Source organism: Hoplias malabaricus, chromosome X2, assembly GCF_029633855.1.
Source record: "Hoplias malabaricus isolate fHopMal1 chromosome X2, fHopMal1.hap1, whole genome shotgun sequence".
NCBI classification, from domain to species: Eukaryota; Metazoa; Chordata; class Actinopteri; order Characiformes; family Erythrinidae; genus Hoplias; species Hoplias malabaricus.
Window position 1 is genome coordinate 54116335 of NC_089819.1, and position 17510 is coordinate 54133844.

Below are 17510 nucleotides of genomic sequence, written 5' to 3' on the forward strand. Positions count from 1 at the left end.
TGACTTAAATATGGGCTGTGTATTATACTCATTGGGTGCCGAAGTTAATCATAAATGTTATTTATTGACTAAACAGCATCTAGCAAGTAAAAAGCCAAAAGTAAATACCCCCTTCTTCACTCTGTAACAGTGTGTTTTTTGTGTCTCCAGGATCACGGCTGGTGAAGTTCTTCATGTTGGTGGTGCGGAACGCTTTTCAGTTCCCCTGTAAACAACACGTCTGCAGCTCCATGAAGTGTAATTCACTGGATTGTAGTGAGGTAATTATTGCTTTTTGTTGTTGTGTCTCGAGCAGGGAACAGAGCTCGAAGCTGCTCTGCAGACCATCCCCACAAAGTAAGTGTCTCCACCTCAGAGCAGTTAGAATTGGAAATTAGAATCACTTCACTGGCCACTGTGCTCTCACACAGAGGGTTTCTCTGCATTTTAACCCAATTATGTGCAGTGAAACACTCATTTATACACACTAGTGAACACTAGGGGGCAGTGGAGCACACATGTCCTGAGCGGTTGGCAGCAGGTTATTTTAATCGGCCCCTGGGGATAGAAATAACAACCTTCCTGTTACAAACCCAGTTCCCCTAAAACACTTGCCTCACTGTTTTAGTAGGTTGCACAGGCAGATTACTGGGAAAATCATATAGAAATAAAATATAAATATTTTATTACTATTTGTGTGAGACTGAAAACCTTTCTTGATTTATTATTTTTACATTGTGTTATTGGAGGAAATTTTCTGGGATCAACATAATTGATTGTATTAACTAAAACCTACTTTTACCAACATTCCTCAGAACAGAATGCCACAGCTTCCCTTTATTCCCTGAATATATATAGATATAATAACTCTCTCTCTCTCTCTCTCTCTCTCTCTCTCTCTCTCTCTCTCTCTCTCTCTCTCTCTCTCTCTCTCTCTCTCTCTCTCTCTCTCGTCTCACTCTCTCTCTCTCTCTCTCTCTACTCTCTCTCTCTCTCTCTCCTCTTCTCTCTCTCTCTCTCTCTCTCTCTCTCACTCCTCCTCTCATCTCTCTCCTCTCATCTCTCTCTCGTTACCCTAACAAGGGAGCACTGAAACAAAGGGACTATATATACACAGGACATTGACATAGGAACACCCTGGGACTGATAACGAGAGGGGCAGGTCTACAAAGGAGACACTGACGAGAGAGGGGCGGAGCTAAGGTGGCATGAGGGTGGAGACAGGAACAATAATAAACAGAACCACATGGTGGGGAAAACAGACACATGACAGGCCTTTTCAGGCTTTTACTTTCCGTTTGCTTTCTGCTGGTGAGTGAGAAAGTGATCTCTCTCTCTCTCTCTCTCTCAGCAACCCAGTCTGTTGATCTGACTAGCCTGAAAAAAAGTTTTTTTTTATTTTACTTTTATTGAACAAAATCCACAAACAAGAACTCCAGTGAAGTACTAAACATGGAGAAGCAGTGATTAGCTGATGCGCTGCTCTCAAACCAGTCCACTGAGAACATTAGAAAAGCCCAGACTTTAGACACGTTACGTCTAGCATTTCTTCATTTCATATATTTTATGCTCTAATTTACTGCCTTTTCTTATATTTTATTATTTAGGATTCAAGTACGCTGCTCATTGATCGTAGAACCCTATTGAAACTGTTCAGACGCGTTCTTCTTATTGTTACCTTTTCTACTGAACAAATGATTCTGGAAAAAGTACAGCCTCCAAACCTAGATGTGGTTCATGTAAGGGGCTAGATTTCAGATCATAAATACACGGGTCTTGCCTTGCCTTACTGCACTTGTTAATAAGTTAATAAGCATGCTCGGTGGATATTTTGTTTTGCTTTTCTTTGCCACAGCGCCTGATATAACATAGTCCCATGTTTCCTAATACGGCCATGTGCCAAGACTTCAGAAGTGGATGGCAGTTACAACAACAGCAGACGCCACGTCACACCCATCCACCGAGACCACAGTATCAGTCTCAGGGCCTCAGTCCATTTCACTTTCACTTACTCTCAAAACAATTAGTGTGTTTCTACAGCAGTGGGCCTTCTCATCCACTGTAGACTCCACACAATGTGGCCAAAAGTCTGCAGACAAACCGTAAACATTTACCATCTTATATTTCTGTACGATAAGCACACAAAGCTTAAACATGTTATAGTCAATAAATCAGCTCAGTGTACAGTGAGTGCTGTTTCATAAGTGCTGGGGAATTCAGTGCTTTTCCATTTTTAGAAGCGTCTATTTTACACACTCTATCAGATTAGAGTCTCCTGCACCTTCTATCACACCCGTTTTCCGACACAAGTCTCTCGGGCTCTCTGATTGGCCTTTACTTCCTCCTCAACCAATCAGCGGTTCGGTTCATCGAAAGGGGGCGGGGCTTGTGTGGAAAGTTTTGTGGAATATCAAAATGATAAACAGACAACGACGAGAAACGGAGCGCTGAAGACCGCACGGTTCACTTCTGTAAACATGATTGAAGGTTTGTGAGTCACGCTTTGTAAACCGTAAAGAGCGCCGTGGTGTGTTACAGATCACATTAGTTTTATTATTAAAACGGGAATTATGTCCGAGATTAAGGACCTATTGAATTCGACCTGTGTTTATTTCCCTGTTTATGAAGTCGTCTCTGATATCTGTGCGAACTGTGGTCTTACGGCAGTAAAATCACTTCTAGTGCTCGGGTTACACTTAAAGCGCGTGCACGATTAAACAGGTAACGCTACAGTAAGAAGATAAGTGTCTGGGGTTGGGGCAGTGTCCCCACAGTGACCCCTTCACTCCCACTTTCATATCAGTGAGCCATGGGGCATCCATGACTGGATCTGACCCAGTTTCCTGCTTGTCCTTCCTCAGAAAACTATATTAAAGCACAATTACAAACGTGTAACGTACTTTACCACCGCCTACAGTCTTTTTGGTTCATTATTGGTTATTTGCGAGTGACTTTGAGTAAATGTCCTCCTCTAATCAGCAACACACTGAAAAGTATCAATCACCAAATGCCCAGGTTCATCTGGGATGTTATTTACTGCAAGAACAGCATCCAGAAAGTGTGTAAAACATTTATAATGTATCTTCTGTATCTTCTACTAAGAGTTTTATTGTCGGACGCACAGCAGAAACGAGCCGTTACACTGTACAATTACATTCATACTTTCCTTAATCACATTTACAAGTTCTACAATTAGATAAAGAGGACTCTATCAAACAAACGACACAATGTCATTTATTTATTGAGGAAAATGACCCAGTTGTGTGTATCTCTGAGTGACAAAGGTATGTTAATGTTTGCTTTCAGTGTCTCATAAGACCCCTGTGTCTAATATTTGTGTCTCATTTGTTTTAGGTCAAAACTATGCAGAAATATGAAGAATGTTTCCAGCGCCACTGTAAAGAAAGCAGTGGACACTTAATAACCCCCTTCTTCACTCTGTAACCGTGTGTTTTTGTGTCTCCAGGATCACAGCTGGTGAAGTTCTTCATGTTGGTGCTTGGGAATGCTTTCAATTCCCCGGTATCCTTCATGGATCGACTCACGACACGACTGCAGCTCCACGAAGTGACTTCAGTGGATAAGAGCGATGTCATATTTGTTTTTATCCCTATTGTGTCTCGAGCTGGAACGGACATAGACGCCGCTCTCGGGAAGTTTCCACAAAGTAAGGAATGTAAATTGGATTAGAAATAAAAATACTGTGAGTTAAAGTCTGCTTAAAGGTCCAGGAAATCTGAGTCTGCGTTTTCTCAGTGTGATCTACAGAGTAACTGTAATCTCTGAATAACTTTCCTATGTTCCTCTAAATGAGACTGATGTGGTTAGACCTGCCCACACATCTCCTAAATAAGGGCATATATTCCCCTTTCCAGTGTTCTCCCTCTGTCTAAACAGCCCCTGTTCAGAACGCCCGCTTTCAGCACCTGTTCCTTTAAATGATAATGAGCCGCTCGCTGTTCACCCCGACCCCGAGCGCACAGCAGTGAGGAGCGAGGAGCAGAAGCTCTGGTTTTTAGCCGTTTTCTCAGAACAAGCCTAATTTCTCTCTGCTGATTCTTCTTCATGTTTTGAAACATCCAGTATACTGACACCTAGTGGGCTGGATTTCTAAAACATTTTAACCCACCCTCTAGATAGGTTATATATAACTTTAAATATTTAACTAACCCTTTACATGGATCATAAACTGTTTATTTGAGTAAAGTGACCTAACTCATTTAACTGGATTTTTTCTTTTACATAAAAATCCTACCACTCTGCACTTTAGCATTCGACGCTGATCTGATGTTGACTGAGCAAATAGCAGGTCACTTGTACAAACATTATGTTTCTCTCTCTCTCTCTCTCTCTCTCTCTCTCTCTCTCTCTCTCTCTCTCTCTCTCTCTCTCCCAGCTGCTAATCCTATTGTTATAGTGGTGCTCCACCACACATTTGATCCCCATTTCATGGCTCCAGACAGCAGATACATAATAAAGAATAGTAACATGTTCACCGTGGACTGTCTGCACCATGAAGACCGAGGCCTACTGAGATGTCTCCGTAACGACGAGGCTCTGAAAGCTGTCGCTGATCATCTGATCTCCCTGGGAGCTTTGTCTGTAACAGAGCATGCCCTGGTAATGCACCACAATTAAACTGTCTATTTAAATATCTAGGTTTCAGTGTTTAGGATTATTATAATAACACGCAAAAAAAGACCTTAAATATAAATTCCTCAATTTAAAAAGTGGCATATTCTCTCTGTTTTCCATGAGATATTGGGTTTTTCACAGTTCTGGCTCTTAATAAAACATCTGTGATCTGTTTGGTCAAAACACCACAAGGATCAAGCCCCGCAGCAATGTTCTCAGTGATTACAGGGCTGGGTGCAGCAGGAGAGTATAATGAGATACATAAGGCATATCACGCTTAATTCCACCTCCATTTTATAATTTAATAAACTATTCCTTTCAGCTAAATACAAACAGAGTGAGGTGTTACTGCAGAAACACTCAGTTAAGCTGAGAGTGTATAGAGTGTGAGGTATAAACTGAGGGAGTGCGTGGCGAGTAGGCGTCTGTGACCAAGTGGAGGTGCAGTACACTGCTGCATTGTGTGGTTCTTGTTGCATATTATTTCCTGTTTTTTAACGACCACTGACTGTGTTTTTGTGTCTTGTGTGTTTTTTCTCCTCAGCCTCAGCTGATGAACCGTCCTCAGTGGGTGACGCGAGCATGTACACGGAAGTCTAGAAATATCTGGATCCTAGTTGGGCTCCTTCTCGGGCTTATTTTGGAAGCGATCTTTGGGATCATTGGGACAGTGGGAGAGTTCCTTTTTGCTGCAGTTATCGGGGGAGTGATGGGGTACCTTATTCACTTCCGTGTTACTCATGAAGAAAAGCAACTTTTACCAATTACTCATTAAAGCTCGGAAAAAACAAAACAAAAATTGGAAGAAAATCTGAATTGTAAATAAAAGTTGTGCAAATAAGTTTAAAGGTGTTTTATTGGTGTAACGTAACAATGGAATTCAATATTCGAACATTCTCTTCCTCTTTTCTTGGGTTACGATAAATTGCGTTTTATTAATTCTGATGATTTCATATATTTTTTAAATGTTGAATTACAATTGTATGGTAAACACTGTTTTAAAACGTATTACACCTGATATATTCTTTAAGTGTAGCATTTGCTGCTGGTTGTAGTCATATTTTAGTCTATATATATATATATATATATATATATATATATATATATGTGTATGGGCCCATAGTACACACACACACACACACACACACACACATATATATACGCCAAAATAAATTCTTCAAATGTAGTCTCTGAAATGTATTTTACAAAGTTACTTATTGTCAGTACGCGCCTAAATACAATTTTAAAAGGAAGCTAACATTAAAATGTGTGTGTTCTCTTGTTGTGTAATGGATGAAGGGATGAAGTGTCAGGGCAGTCATGGCCCAGCTTTAAACACATTTATTTGTGTGTCATTAGTCTTGGTGTATAATGTCTGTTTTGAAAATCTTATTAAATATGAACTCATTTCCACCAAAGAAATACTGATTTTTTGTCTCTGTTTACATCAGGGAAAGGTCAGATGAGTTTCACCACACATTGTTTACACAATTCATTCATTCATTTGTTCATTCATTCATTCATTCATTCATTCCTACATTCTTCTTTAACTGCTTCATCCTGATCAGGACTGCACTGGGTCCAAAGCTTTCTTAGAAACACTGGGTTTCACACACTCACCCAGTTACTCTCACACACCTGTGGACAGTTTCACACACTCACCCAGTCACTCTGTGGACAGTTTCACACAGTGACTCACAAACTCATACCTGTGGATAATAACACACACACACACCTGTGGACAGTTTCACACATTCACCCAGTCACCCCTCTCGTCACCTCTCTACCTAACAACAGTTGTGTGTAGAGGGATCTGGGGAGAATCAGCTGCTGTTGCATTGTCCAGGTGGATGGTGCTGTACACAGGTGGAGGTTTAGGTTACTCCCTACTGTCTCCAGGAGTAGTCACAGCCAGAACTGTAGAAGTGTAAATATCATTCATTTACACTGTGGCAGCTGTTCATTAACAATCTCTGACAATCACACTCAGTCCTGAGCCAGAATTACAGCACATAGACATTTAAAATCATAGACTTTTTCTGTTCTGCATTCACAACATCAAATTACTGCTTTTGATTCTACGACATTTGTTTGCAGATGTGTTTTTAGTTTTGTAAAAGTTTCAACAAAAAAAATTCACTCCATAAAAAAATCGTCCACCAATAGGAAGTGTAAAGGGGCGGGGACTGACGAAATACGGGTGGGAAACTTAACCGAAAACGAAACCTAATTTGTTTATATCGCCGAAAGGAGCCGAAGGTCAGTGAATATTTGTATCCTGTCGTGTGCGCAGTTGTGTAGTTTGTAATAAACTTCGTGAGTTCTTATTCAGAAATAAGGCTGGAATAGTGGATGGGTGCAGCCTGTTCACTGCTGACGTTCCCCTGTGAACGGAGTCCTCACCGTGAACGCGCACTTACAGTGATGTAATGACAGAGTGAATAAAAGTGCTGCTTTTGTGTTAAAGCTGAAAAACACTAAAGATGAACGTGAATGTGAAAAGGCGCCTCGCTCCCTCTGTAGTGCACTTCTGAAGTGTTCTTGTTAAATTCTGGCTCTCGTTGTTTTGAGCCCTGTTCAAATCGAAACAGTGTGAAGCATTAATTTGGTGCAGGAGTCTGTTATAACCTCAGCGTGTGTGGTGCTTTTTTACGCTAGAAATTGTGTAATGACTGAAATAAGCGGATCAAAGCACATGCACTGAACCAGGGGTTTGTTACATCACACATAAGGAAGCAGTCGTATTTACTCGAGGGTCGTTGGAGGTGTAGAAACCACTGTAAGGGGTTAAATTGTTTGTTGTAATTGAAAAACTGAGAGGTGTAGTTAGAGGTTTAATAAATGTCCAGAGGGAGACTATAAATTCCTACATACTTTATGAAGTAGGGATGTCCCAGTAAACAAGGAATGTCCCTGGACGTTCAAAATAGGTCTAAAAGTAGTCTGTCCGTCAAGGACATATTTTAAACGTCAATGGACGTCCAAAATCCATCTTAATAAGTTAGTTAAGTGGTGACCAATCGCTAACGTCAGTGGACGTCCAAAACGCGTTTTATACAAGTAATTTATTTCGGGACCAATTAATAACGTCGGTGGACGTCCAAAATACGTCTAATAGTCGTCTTTTCAATGTCTGTGTTTGGACGTCTTTTCACCTTTCATTTTCAACCTTAAGAGAACGTTGATTAGACGGCAGTCATTACGTTATTTCAACGTTGAATCAACGGCTAATTGTTTACTGGGGATGTAACAATTTGAGATCCAGCCCTGAACAGACATGTTGCATTATTTCCTCAGTAACTGGCATCATGCCCTTTTAAGGATGCCCAGGTCTCAGCTGTTTCCCTGAGGCAAAAATGATCATCAAATGAGGCCCAAATGAGAAAATATATTATACAAATAATACAACCCACAAGTTAACACCATGCACTAAAATAACACTGGTACAAAGTAGGTCTATTATTAAACCTCATTACTGTATTCTAACAACATCAAATACTCAACCATAGCCTTTACCACCAAAGGCTTAACTTTAGACAAAGTCTGCTGACTCATGGGTGCTGCTGGTCTTGTGATCTTAAAGCTTGTGTTAGTATTTGCAGTGTTTGCACAATGCTTCATCAAATGTTTGTTTAGTACCAGGTGGGTTAGCAGCGTCTTTTCAAATACGCCATTCACTCTTTTATAGAACATCAGCCCCAGCCCAGTGTCCTTTACATGGGTCAGATACAGACTACAGGGTCATTACAGAGGTCTCTTCACCCTAGGTTCATTTGTGTTAATTAAAAAAGCTCCTTCATACAGCAGCTGATGTGACTCAGCACAGTTCTGGTGACACCCCCCAGCTCCAGCACAGCAACTCAACCTGTTTCTGAGCTAGGATTAGATCTTTGAAAATCATGAAAGCGTAAGAATGTGGCCCAGGAATGTGGTCGTTCTGGACCAGAGCTCCCCCTCAAGGCTAGGCCTGGTGTACCATCACAAACAAAGACTCTGTAATTATGTGTAAAATCTGGCCATAAATAGTTAAACACAATAATAAAATGCTACATTAAAACATGTACATAAGTGTAGATAATATTGAACGAGAAATGCATGCGGAATGTATATCTGTCAATATCTGGCAATTAATACAAATTTTACAAAACAAAATTTAAGAGGAAACCGTCTTGAAATTCATTCATTCATTCGTTCATTCAGTGACCGTTTATCCAGTTCAAGGTCACAGTGTGTTTAGAGCCTACATGGAATCACTGGGCACAAGGTGCATTCTTTCACAGCTATAAACACTTTTGAGTAGCCAGTCCATTTTGTGTGTTCCTGACCATAAAAAAAAAAATCCATTATAACATTACGACATTATGGAAAACGTCTTACGTGGGAAACTGCGGCAGCACGGTGCGCAGCAGGTAGAGTCGCAGTCACACAGCTCCAGGGACATGAAATCACACTCACTGTAAAAACGTCATTTGGGTTTATTCTAATGTTGGGTGTTATTTGTTGTTTGTGTTTGTCTTTTAGCAAATAAACACTTACTGTTCAGATAAATAGCTTTTTAAATCTCATCTTCTGGGGTCTAAAGCATTTGTACAGTGTTGTGTATTAAGATATTAAAAAGGCTTAAGACACATGAGGCCAAACGGCCACTCAAACTGACATTAACACAACACCACTGTACGGCAGCTGTACCTGTCTCTTCACTTCTTCACAGAGTTTATTTTCCCTGAACATCATTTGGAAGGCTAGCCCTAAAGCAGCTAACGCTATATAACCCTCTTCTCTAATCTGCCCCTGTGTGTTGTCTGTCTCTAGGATCAAGAAAGATGAAGTACTTCATGACGGCACATGGGCAAACCTTCAATTCTCACCTTATGTTTTTGGATCGTCTCCGTAATCGTCTTCGTCTTCGTGAAGTGAATTCTCTGGACAAGAGCGACATTGTTATTTCTTTTGTCCCAATTGTATCTCGGGCGGGAACAGACATTGAAGCTGCTCTTCAGGCAATTCCACAAAGTAAGAACATCTTTCACTGTAACGGTTACAGCTTTTTTTACAGCTTTTCTGAGAAGGTAACACCTTCTCAGAATTTAAGAAATGAGGAGGGTACCATTCATTGTGTGTGTTTGAATATATTTACTACTTCCCCACAGTGCATTAAGCAACAAACCAGTGTATACAAAATATTCAAGTCTATTTAAAATCACAAAATTAGATTGTCCACAAAAGTCCAGAGTCTCTTTTAGTCCAAGATTAAAAAAAAATAGCACAGACTGTCCTTTGGAGCAATGTGTCCAGTGATTTTAACCACGGAGCTTGTACTGAAGTAATCCTGGTTTCAAGGTAATGTAGGTGAGGAGATGAGGAGGTGATAATTGGGATGGATGGTTGCAATGGGATTATCTCCAGTACGAGATCGTTAAGCAGCAAGATGTAAAGAAAATTAACAAAACAAAGAGATACAAAGGAAGCAAATACAAAACTAGAACCCCAAGAACCTTTCTTCAATGAAAAGCACAAAGAACAAAAACTTTGATGAATACACACAAAGTTCAGCAAATAATACAGAAAATGAAATAATTAACTTATGTTGAGATTAAGAACAGAAAAGTTCAAACAAAAGTCCAGTGAGGAATGAAGCCACAGCATCCTCTAAACTAGCAAGCCACCATGTGGTTACCCCTAAAGGCTTATAAACTGGGCCTAAAACTGCCACTTAGTGGATGGGGTAAGTATTGCAATAAAACCGGCCATTACTGTCGCAACACCCCCTCAAAATGTGCTGTACTTTTCCCACAGAACCTAAGATTACAGATTCTTAGAGCAATAGTATTTAGAATATCAGGTTAATATTACTTAGATTATAAAACTATTTTTAAAGTTCTCTGTTGCTATGATACATCTCCGTCACAGCTAATGAGTGAATGTAGGATGTTCTGGAACTTAATCCAGAGCAAATATATTTTTGGGGTCAAATGACTGGTCCTTGGAGCTTCTAGTGAGAAATTACAGCCTCTTGTACGCAAACTGCCCTGAAATATATATCAGCTGTAGTAAAACTTCAGGATTATGGTTTTACTGACAAAAAGTGAATAAAACATTGCAATATAAAAAGAAAGAATTATTTGAAGAATTATTTAATGCTGCTGCAGTGCTGTTTTGCATTGTTGTCTTGTTTTATAATAAAATTAAATAAAGACATGCACAAAAACTATATATATATATATATATATATATATATATATATATATATATACACATTTGATTATCTGCCAAGCCACTTTTATTTTACAGATTAATAACAGCATTAAAATCATAAATAGGCCTACAACAGAAAACATGTTAAAAGTTATATTCTTCACTTAAACACTAATGGTACTCGAGTATGTTTAAATAAAACATAGGCTAAAGACTTTTTTTCATATTTATGGCTGCTTTGGAGAACAGCAGAAATGGTTATGTGAGGCATGGTGTGAAAAATATCATTATTTGATGTGTTTTGCAGGGGTTGAGGATTCAGGTAAAGCACCATTATCTGAACTATTACATTATTAGGGTAATAGCCGTATTAAATAAGGCCTCAGGACTTTTGTTTTTTGTCTTTGAAAGTGAGTGTAAACTTGCCAAGCACAAATACGTCCATCCACCCTATGGATGACTTGGTAACAGATTAAGCATTAATTTCTACTCAGTACCAGACCTGGCTTGCATCTCTGTGAATGGACAGTGATTTTAAACCCAAGTCTAAAAGCCACAGTAACATTTAAAAAGCATATTTGAGATCAATTTAAAGAATTGTTTGTGATCACTTAGGATCTAAAAGCAGGGATTTTAGGATTTTAGTCCATTCAGGCCAGAGCTCACGTGATTTCACTCCTCTAATTAACTGGTCTCAAAACAACTGATCATGTGTTCCTCCTGGTTGGCGAGCCACACACACATGTCCTTTGCGGATAAGATTGCCCACCCCTGATCTAAAGGGCATATTTTTGGTATTTTATGTAATTGCTACTTATAGCAAAGGATTGTGTTTTTTCCAAATTATATTTTTTTATCTGCAAAGAAACAAAGCACAGTGATGTGAGCTGTAAATGCTGCAAATATTAAAATCTAAAAGCACCCACTAGACTGGTGTTGACTGACTAAATATAAAGTCACTTCTAAACACATCTATCTCTCCTTTTTTTCCAGCAACTAAGCCTGTTGTTCTAGTGGTGCTCCACCACACTTTTAGTCCTCACTGCATAACATCAGAGAGCAGACTGAGTGTAAACAGGGAGAATGTGTTCGCTGTGGACTGTCTGTTCCATGAAGACAGAGGTCTGCTGAGATGCCAGCGCAATGATGAGGCTCTGAGAGTTGTCACTGATAATCTGACAGCTACAGGAGCATCATTCAGTTCAGAGGTGGGTTATAGAGGATATATATTGATAGGGAGTATAAACTGGCTCATTCAGGGACTATGAAACAACTTCATTTTAATTATCTGTAACCCTTATCCAGTTCAGGGTTGCGGTGGGTCCAGCCTACCTGGAATCATTGGGCACAAGGCGGGAACACACCCTGGAGGGGGCGCCAGTCCTTCACAGGGCAACACACACACTCACACAGTCACTCACACACTCACACCTACGGACACTTGAGTTGCCAGTCCACCTACCAACGTGTGTTTTTGGACTGTGGGAGGAAACCAGAGCACCTGGAGGAAACCCACGCAGACACAGGGAGAACACACCACACTCCTCACAGACAGTCACCCGGAGGAAACCCACGCAGACACAGAGAGAACACACCACACTCCTCACAGACAGTCACCTGGAGGAAACCCACGCAGACACAGAGAGAACACACCACACTCCTCACAGACAGTCACCTGGAGCGGGAATCGAACCCACAACCTCCAGGTCCCTGGAGCTGTGTGATTGTGACACTTTAATTTTAAATATTAAATTAAAATAATTTAAATTAAAATAATTTTAGTGGTAAAAATCAGTTATTCCTCCTTTAAAATGTCCTTGTCTTCTGTAGAGAAGTTACTTTTTTGGAGCATAAGGTTTTCTTTCTGTAGAGACTATAAATCACTCCTGACTATGCTCTGTAATAAGTAACCGCCAGGTTATTGTGAGCAGTGGTGCCCAGTCATACAAAGAGCCAGTGTAGCTGCCTGATTCATTCATTCATTCATTATCTGTAACCGCTTATCCAATTCAGGGTCGCAGGGGGTCCAGAGCCTGCCTGGAATCATTGGGCGCAAGGCAGGAATACACCCTGGAGGGGGCGCCAGTCCTTCACAGGGCAACACAGACACACACATTCACACCTACGGACACTCTTGAGTCGCCAATCCACCTACCAACGTGTGTTTTTGGACTGTGGGAGGAAACCGGAGCACCCGGAGGAAACCCACGCGGACACGGGGAGAACACACCAACTCCTCACAGACAGTCACCCGGAGCAGGAATCGAACCCACTACCTCCAGGTCCCTGGAGCTGTGTGACTGCGACACTACCTTCTGCTGCCTGATTTCCATCCATTAAAAAAGAATCTCCACCTGTGTAACAGTTGATCTCTGTATTCCTAAAAAAGATTTAACATGATGTTTTCTTAGTTGTAATAAAAACATGCAGCCACACTGCCACACCTTTGCTGATAAGATGGATATTTTGATAGTATTTAAGTTATCTAAAAATAAAGAAAATAACTTATCCATCTCCATATTTGTTGTAAAAATATTTACTCTTCTCCTGCACCGGGGCTACCGTGTCCTCTACTAAGATTTCCCAGGTTTTAAGATTAGGAAACCCACCTTCTGATATAGTAGTCATGTTGGATTATGACTGGTGTTAGTACATAGACTCACAAAAATGTGAGAATTGGAGTGTAGTGTAAGACATTGGCTCTTTACAATGATATTTAGAGTTGTTTTTACAGTTCTGTGCATATTGTGTGGGTTTTATATAATGTTTAATGATCTTTTCCTGTGTTTCTTTCAACAGCACCTGCCAGGTAATCAAGCAGGCATTTCAAGGATCAGACAGAAGAAAATATTAATGTGTCTGATGTGGTTTATAGCTTTTATTGCTGTTATTGTTGTGGTTGGGTTTCTAATTTACTCTGTAGTATATGCACATTATGATCAGATAAGTAAAGCTCCGAAAATGGTAAATGATGTTGGAAAGAAAACATAAGAGCAACAAGATCCACAAACGATATCAACGAGACCCTGTTATCCACATATTGTATGTAATTAAGTTGCTGATTAGAAATGTCAAAAAATAAATGTCTATCTTTTAAAGGCTGCATTTAGGGTTTTTTCCAACCCTTGGTTTCCTGTGCGCATTAAAAATGTCATATACAAACCTATGTAAAATGTGGACCTCAGACTTGATCAGCAAATCATCTCTGTCGTCAAAAGTATGGTCCTTTAAAATGCATATGAATCTTGTTATTCTGACCTGGATGTTCAGTTTGTTTCTCAGTGTTTACTGTGTATAAATCCTCCCAGAGTTTTGTCTCTAAGGCCCTGACGCCTCTGAGGCTGGTTTGAGATGGTCAGAGAAGCCAGGTCGTTGGAGTTAAATCCTAGGGAGGATTTTGTTATTGCTCTGTGTATGACCGCACGTAAAACAGGTGCTGACCTCACTTCTGAGTAAATGACCTGTTTTCAAAGTGAACTGTTCTGTAATAAACTGCATGTGATCACACCTAAATGTCATTTGAAAGCCTTTTTTTGCCTGTGACTGATATTTCTCAAGCTTGTGTAGAAATGTAAAAAGTGCAGTTCTTGACAGATATGTGAAAAGTAAATATTAAAAACCAAATGTTTTGTGAGTCGTAAGTTTCTTTAGAGACAGGTTGGTGAAACGGTGGAAGGGATACTGCAGTATTATATCATTGTGAATGGAAATGCAGTTATTAAACCAGAGACACCTCAGTCTGTGTATACAGCACACACAGTGTGTATCTTGTTTTACTACAATACTTCAAACATGGGGAGGACTGTGGTGCTGGAGGTGGTCTTACAACCACAGCCATCCAGCACTCTGGGGTACTGGGTTCAGTCCTCATCTCAGGTCACTGTCTGTGAGGAGTGTGGTGTGTTCTCCCTGTGTCTGCGTGGGTTTTCTCCGGGTGACTGTCTGTGAGGAGTGTGGTGTGTTCTCTCTGTGTCTGCGTGGGTTTCCTCTGTGTGACTGTCTGTGAGGAGTGTGGTGTGTTCTCCCAGTGTCTGTGTGGGTTTTCTCCGGGTGACTGTCTGTGAGGAGTGTGGTGTGTTCTCTCTGTGTCTGCGTGGGTTTCCTCTGTGTGACTGTCTGTGAGGAGTGTGGTGTGTTCTCCCTGTGTCTGCGTGGGTTTCCTCCGGGTGACTGTCTGTGAGGAGTGTGGTGTGTTCTTCCTGTGTCTGTGTGGGTTTCCTCCGGGGGACTGTCTGTGAGGAGTGTGGTGTGTTCTCCCTGTGTCTGCGTGGGTTTCCTCCGGGTGACTGTCTGTGAGGAGTGTGGTGTGTTCTTCCTGTGTCTGTGTGGGTTTCCTCCAGGTGACTATCTGTGAGGAGTGTGGTGTGTTCTCCCTGTGTCTGCGTGGGTTTCCTCCGGGTGACTGTCTGTGAGGAGTGTGGTGTGTTTCCCCTGTGTCTGTGTGGGTTTCCTCTGTGTGCTACGGTTTGCACCCACAGTCTGATCACACAAGGTGGAGTGATCACAGGTGTGAGTGTGTGAAACTGTCCACAGGTGTGAGTATGTGAGTGACAGTGTGAATGTGTGAGTGACTCTTATTTTAGAGCATGTGTGGAATAATGTACAAATAAACAGCACTGTGCAAAAGTCAGAGATCACACAGCATTTTAATTTCCTCTCAAAACATTAACAAGCTCCTTACCTCAGAAACCACACAGACGTGGTTTAATATTAAAGCCAGCTTTCGGATATAATGTGTGTTTTCGATATAAATGACCCACTTAGATCTCTCCATCGGTGCCATCCCTGAACATGGCCTACACCGTCAGAAACCTGCCTCTGTGGTGGTACCCTGTAGAGTACATATTCATACCTTTAATTAGGGAACAAACTTGTACCTTATTCTGTTATAATTGTAGATTTAAAATTGTGTTGATTTCATACACCATTGCATCTCCAGGACTTTTATTATGTTTTTTTTTTGTAATTAAAACTTATAACAAATATTCACCTCCTTCTGAAGAAGAGAATGTAATGAACACAACTGGACTTTTATACCACTGCTGTACGTTTAAAGGTACAGTCACACTCTGTATCTTTACTGATCAGAAATGTACCTGTGCAGTACCCTTTTCTCCTGACAGTGTACGTCATCTGAAGCTTATTGACAGAGTGAATGGAAAGTGGATGGAAACACGACTAATTTCACATTTTTCTGCTGATGTTTCTTTATTGCACCCTACTGAAACCCTGCTACTGTTATCACTGAGTTGGATGCTGAATGTCTCAGTGCCAGTTCTCCAGATCCTGCTGTTAGTGTTGTGTCTGATGATGAAGATAATGAGGAAGATGGACCCTCAGCGACTGTGTGTGTGTGTGTGTGTGTGTGTGGGGGGGGGGGGGTTCAATGTAGTTCTTTAAACTGCGTCATTTGAGCCAGAGACAAAGTTGCAACAGCGAGCAGCACAGAACAGCCCCACCCAGTCTTCAGAGCCACAAGCTCCCACTGGTACATTACCCTTTTATTTCAGTTTCACTTCTGATACTGAGCACTGACTCTGAAGGAAAAGTGTTTTGTTTCACACTAAAATCAGATGCTTGGCCCAAAAATTCACAGCAAAAACAACATTAACAAAATTTGAGTAAAACTTTGTGACTGAAGTAAACACAAAATCTCTAAATATCCAAAAACATGTGTTTATTTACAGACAGAAGCTGTCTAAAATGGAGCGTTGTTTTCTACCATCCACATCACACCTACAACAATCACTATTGCAGTCACTGTTTAACACCGAAGCAGAGAAGGCAATGTGTTCTTGTCGTTGTTTTGTGCTTCAGTAGAGGCACAGCATCCGTGATAACAATCACATTCCTGCTGTTATTCACTGCATCCATTGTTCCCTGCTAATGGCTAGTCAGATAAACACTGAAGTAAAACGGAATGACTTAGAGATCTGGTTCTACAGGAAAAACAAAGACCCTCTCAGGAGCACAGCAAGGGAAAGACGTTCTGTAAATACTGCATCCTCATCAGGATCGAGGGTGGGTGAGGAACATAAACAGAGGCTAGGCAGCGTTCATTACACTTTCATTTTACATTTACAGCCTTTAGCAGATGCTTTTATCCAGAGCGATTTACACAAGTGCTAGGTGTTCAGACAGAGTATCATCTCTAGTACAAACCGGTTAGAGTCCAAACTCCACTTGAGCTCAGACGCTGCCAGAACAAAGGCCTGTGCTGATAACTAGAAAGAACAAAACATTCATTCATTATCTGTAACCCTTATCCACTTCAGGTTCGTGCTGGGTCCAGGGCCTCCCTGGAATCATTGGGCACAAGATGGGAATACACCCTGGAGGGGGCGCCAGTCCTTCACAGAGCAGAACAAAACATAGCACTGTATAATTCAATAAACAGCATCTAGTCAGTGTTCATAACAAATGGAGATAAGCGCAGCAGTAGAAGAGGAAACACCTGTTTTTTTTCCCCTAAGGGATATTACTTCACTGCATTTGACCCATTTGTGGCAGTGAACACACAAACACACACACATAAGCAATTCTTCACAAACACTAGGGGCAGTGAAAACACACAGAACAGAAGCAGGGGACTGCTGACCACCTCATGATTTTTCTCTTGCCGGGGCCAGTAATTGAACTGGTGACCCTCCGGCCTCAAGCTCACGTCTCTAAAGGCAGAGGTATAAGTGCAGTAAGTCTGT

At 40.9% G+C, this 17510-nt stretch overlaps 1 protein-coding gene and 1 long non-coding RNA gene across 2 annotated transcripts; both read left to right on the top strand.

The window, feature by feature from the left end:
* The first annotated feature begins 2363 nt into the window (after positions 1 to 2363).
* Positions 2364 to 6023, top strand: LOC136677496 (uncharacterized). The gene is made up of 4 exons (XM_066655058.1): positions 2364 to 2466; positions 3446 to 3646; positions 4376 to 4599; positions 5159 to 6023. The coding sequence occupies exons 1-4, from the start codon at positions 2457 to 2459 to the stop codon at positions 5387 to 5389; spliced, it is 666 nt and encodes a 221-aa protein (XP_066511155.1). The 5' UTR covers positions 2364 to 2456; the 3' UTR covers positions 5390 to 6023.
* A 795-nt stretch (positions 6024 to 6818) lies between these two features.
* Positions 6819 to 14342, top strand: LOC136677551 (uncharacterized). The gene is made up of 4 exons (XR_010796366.1): positions 6819 to 6873; positions 9427 to 9627; positions 11803 to 12017; positions 13609 to 14342. It is a non-coding gene; the product is annotated as an uncharacterized lncRNA (long non-coding RNA).
* Positions 14343 to 17510: the final 3168 nt, after the last annotated feature.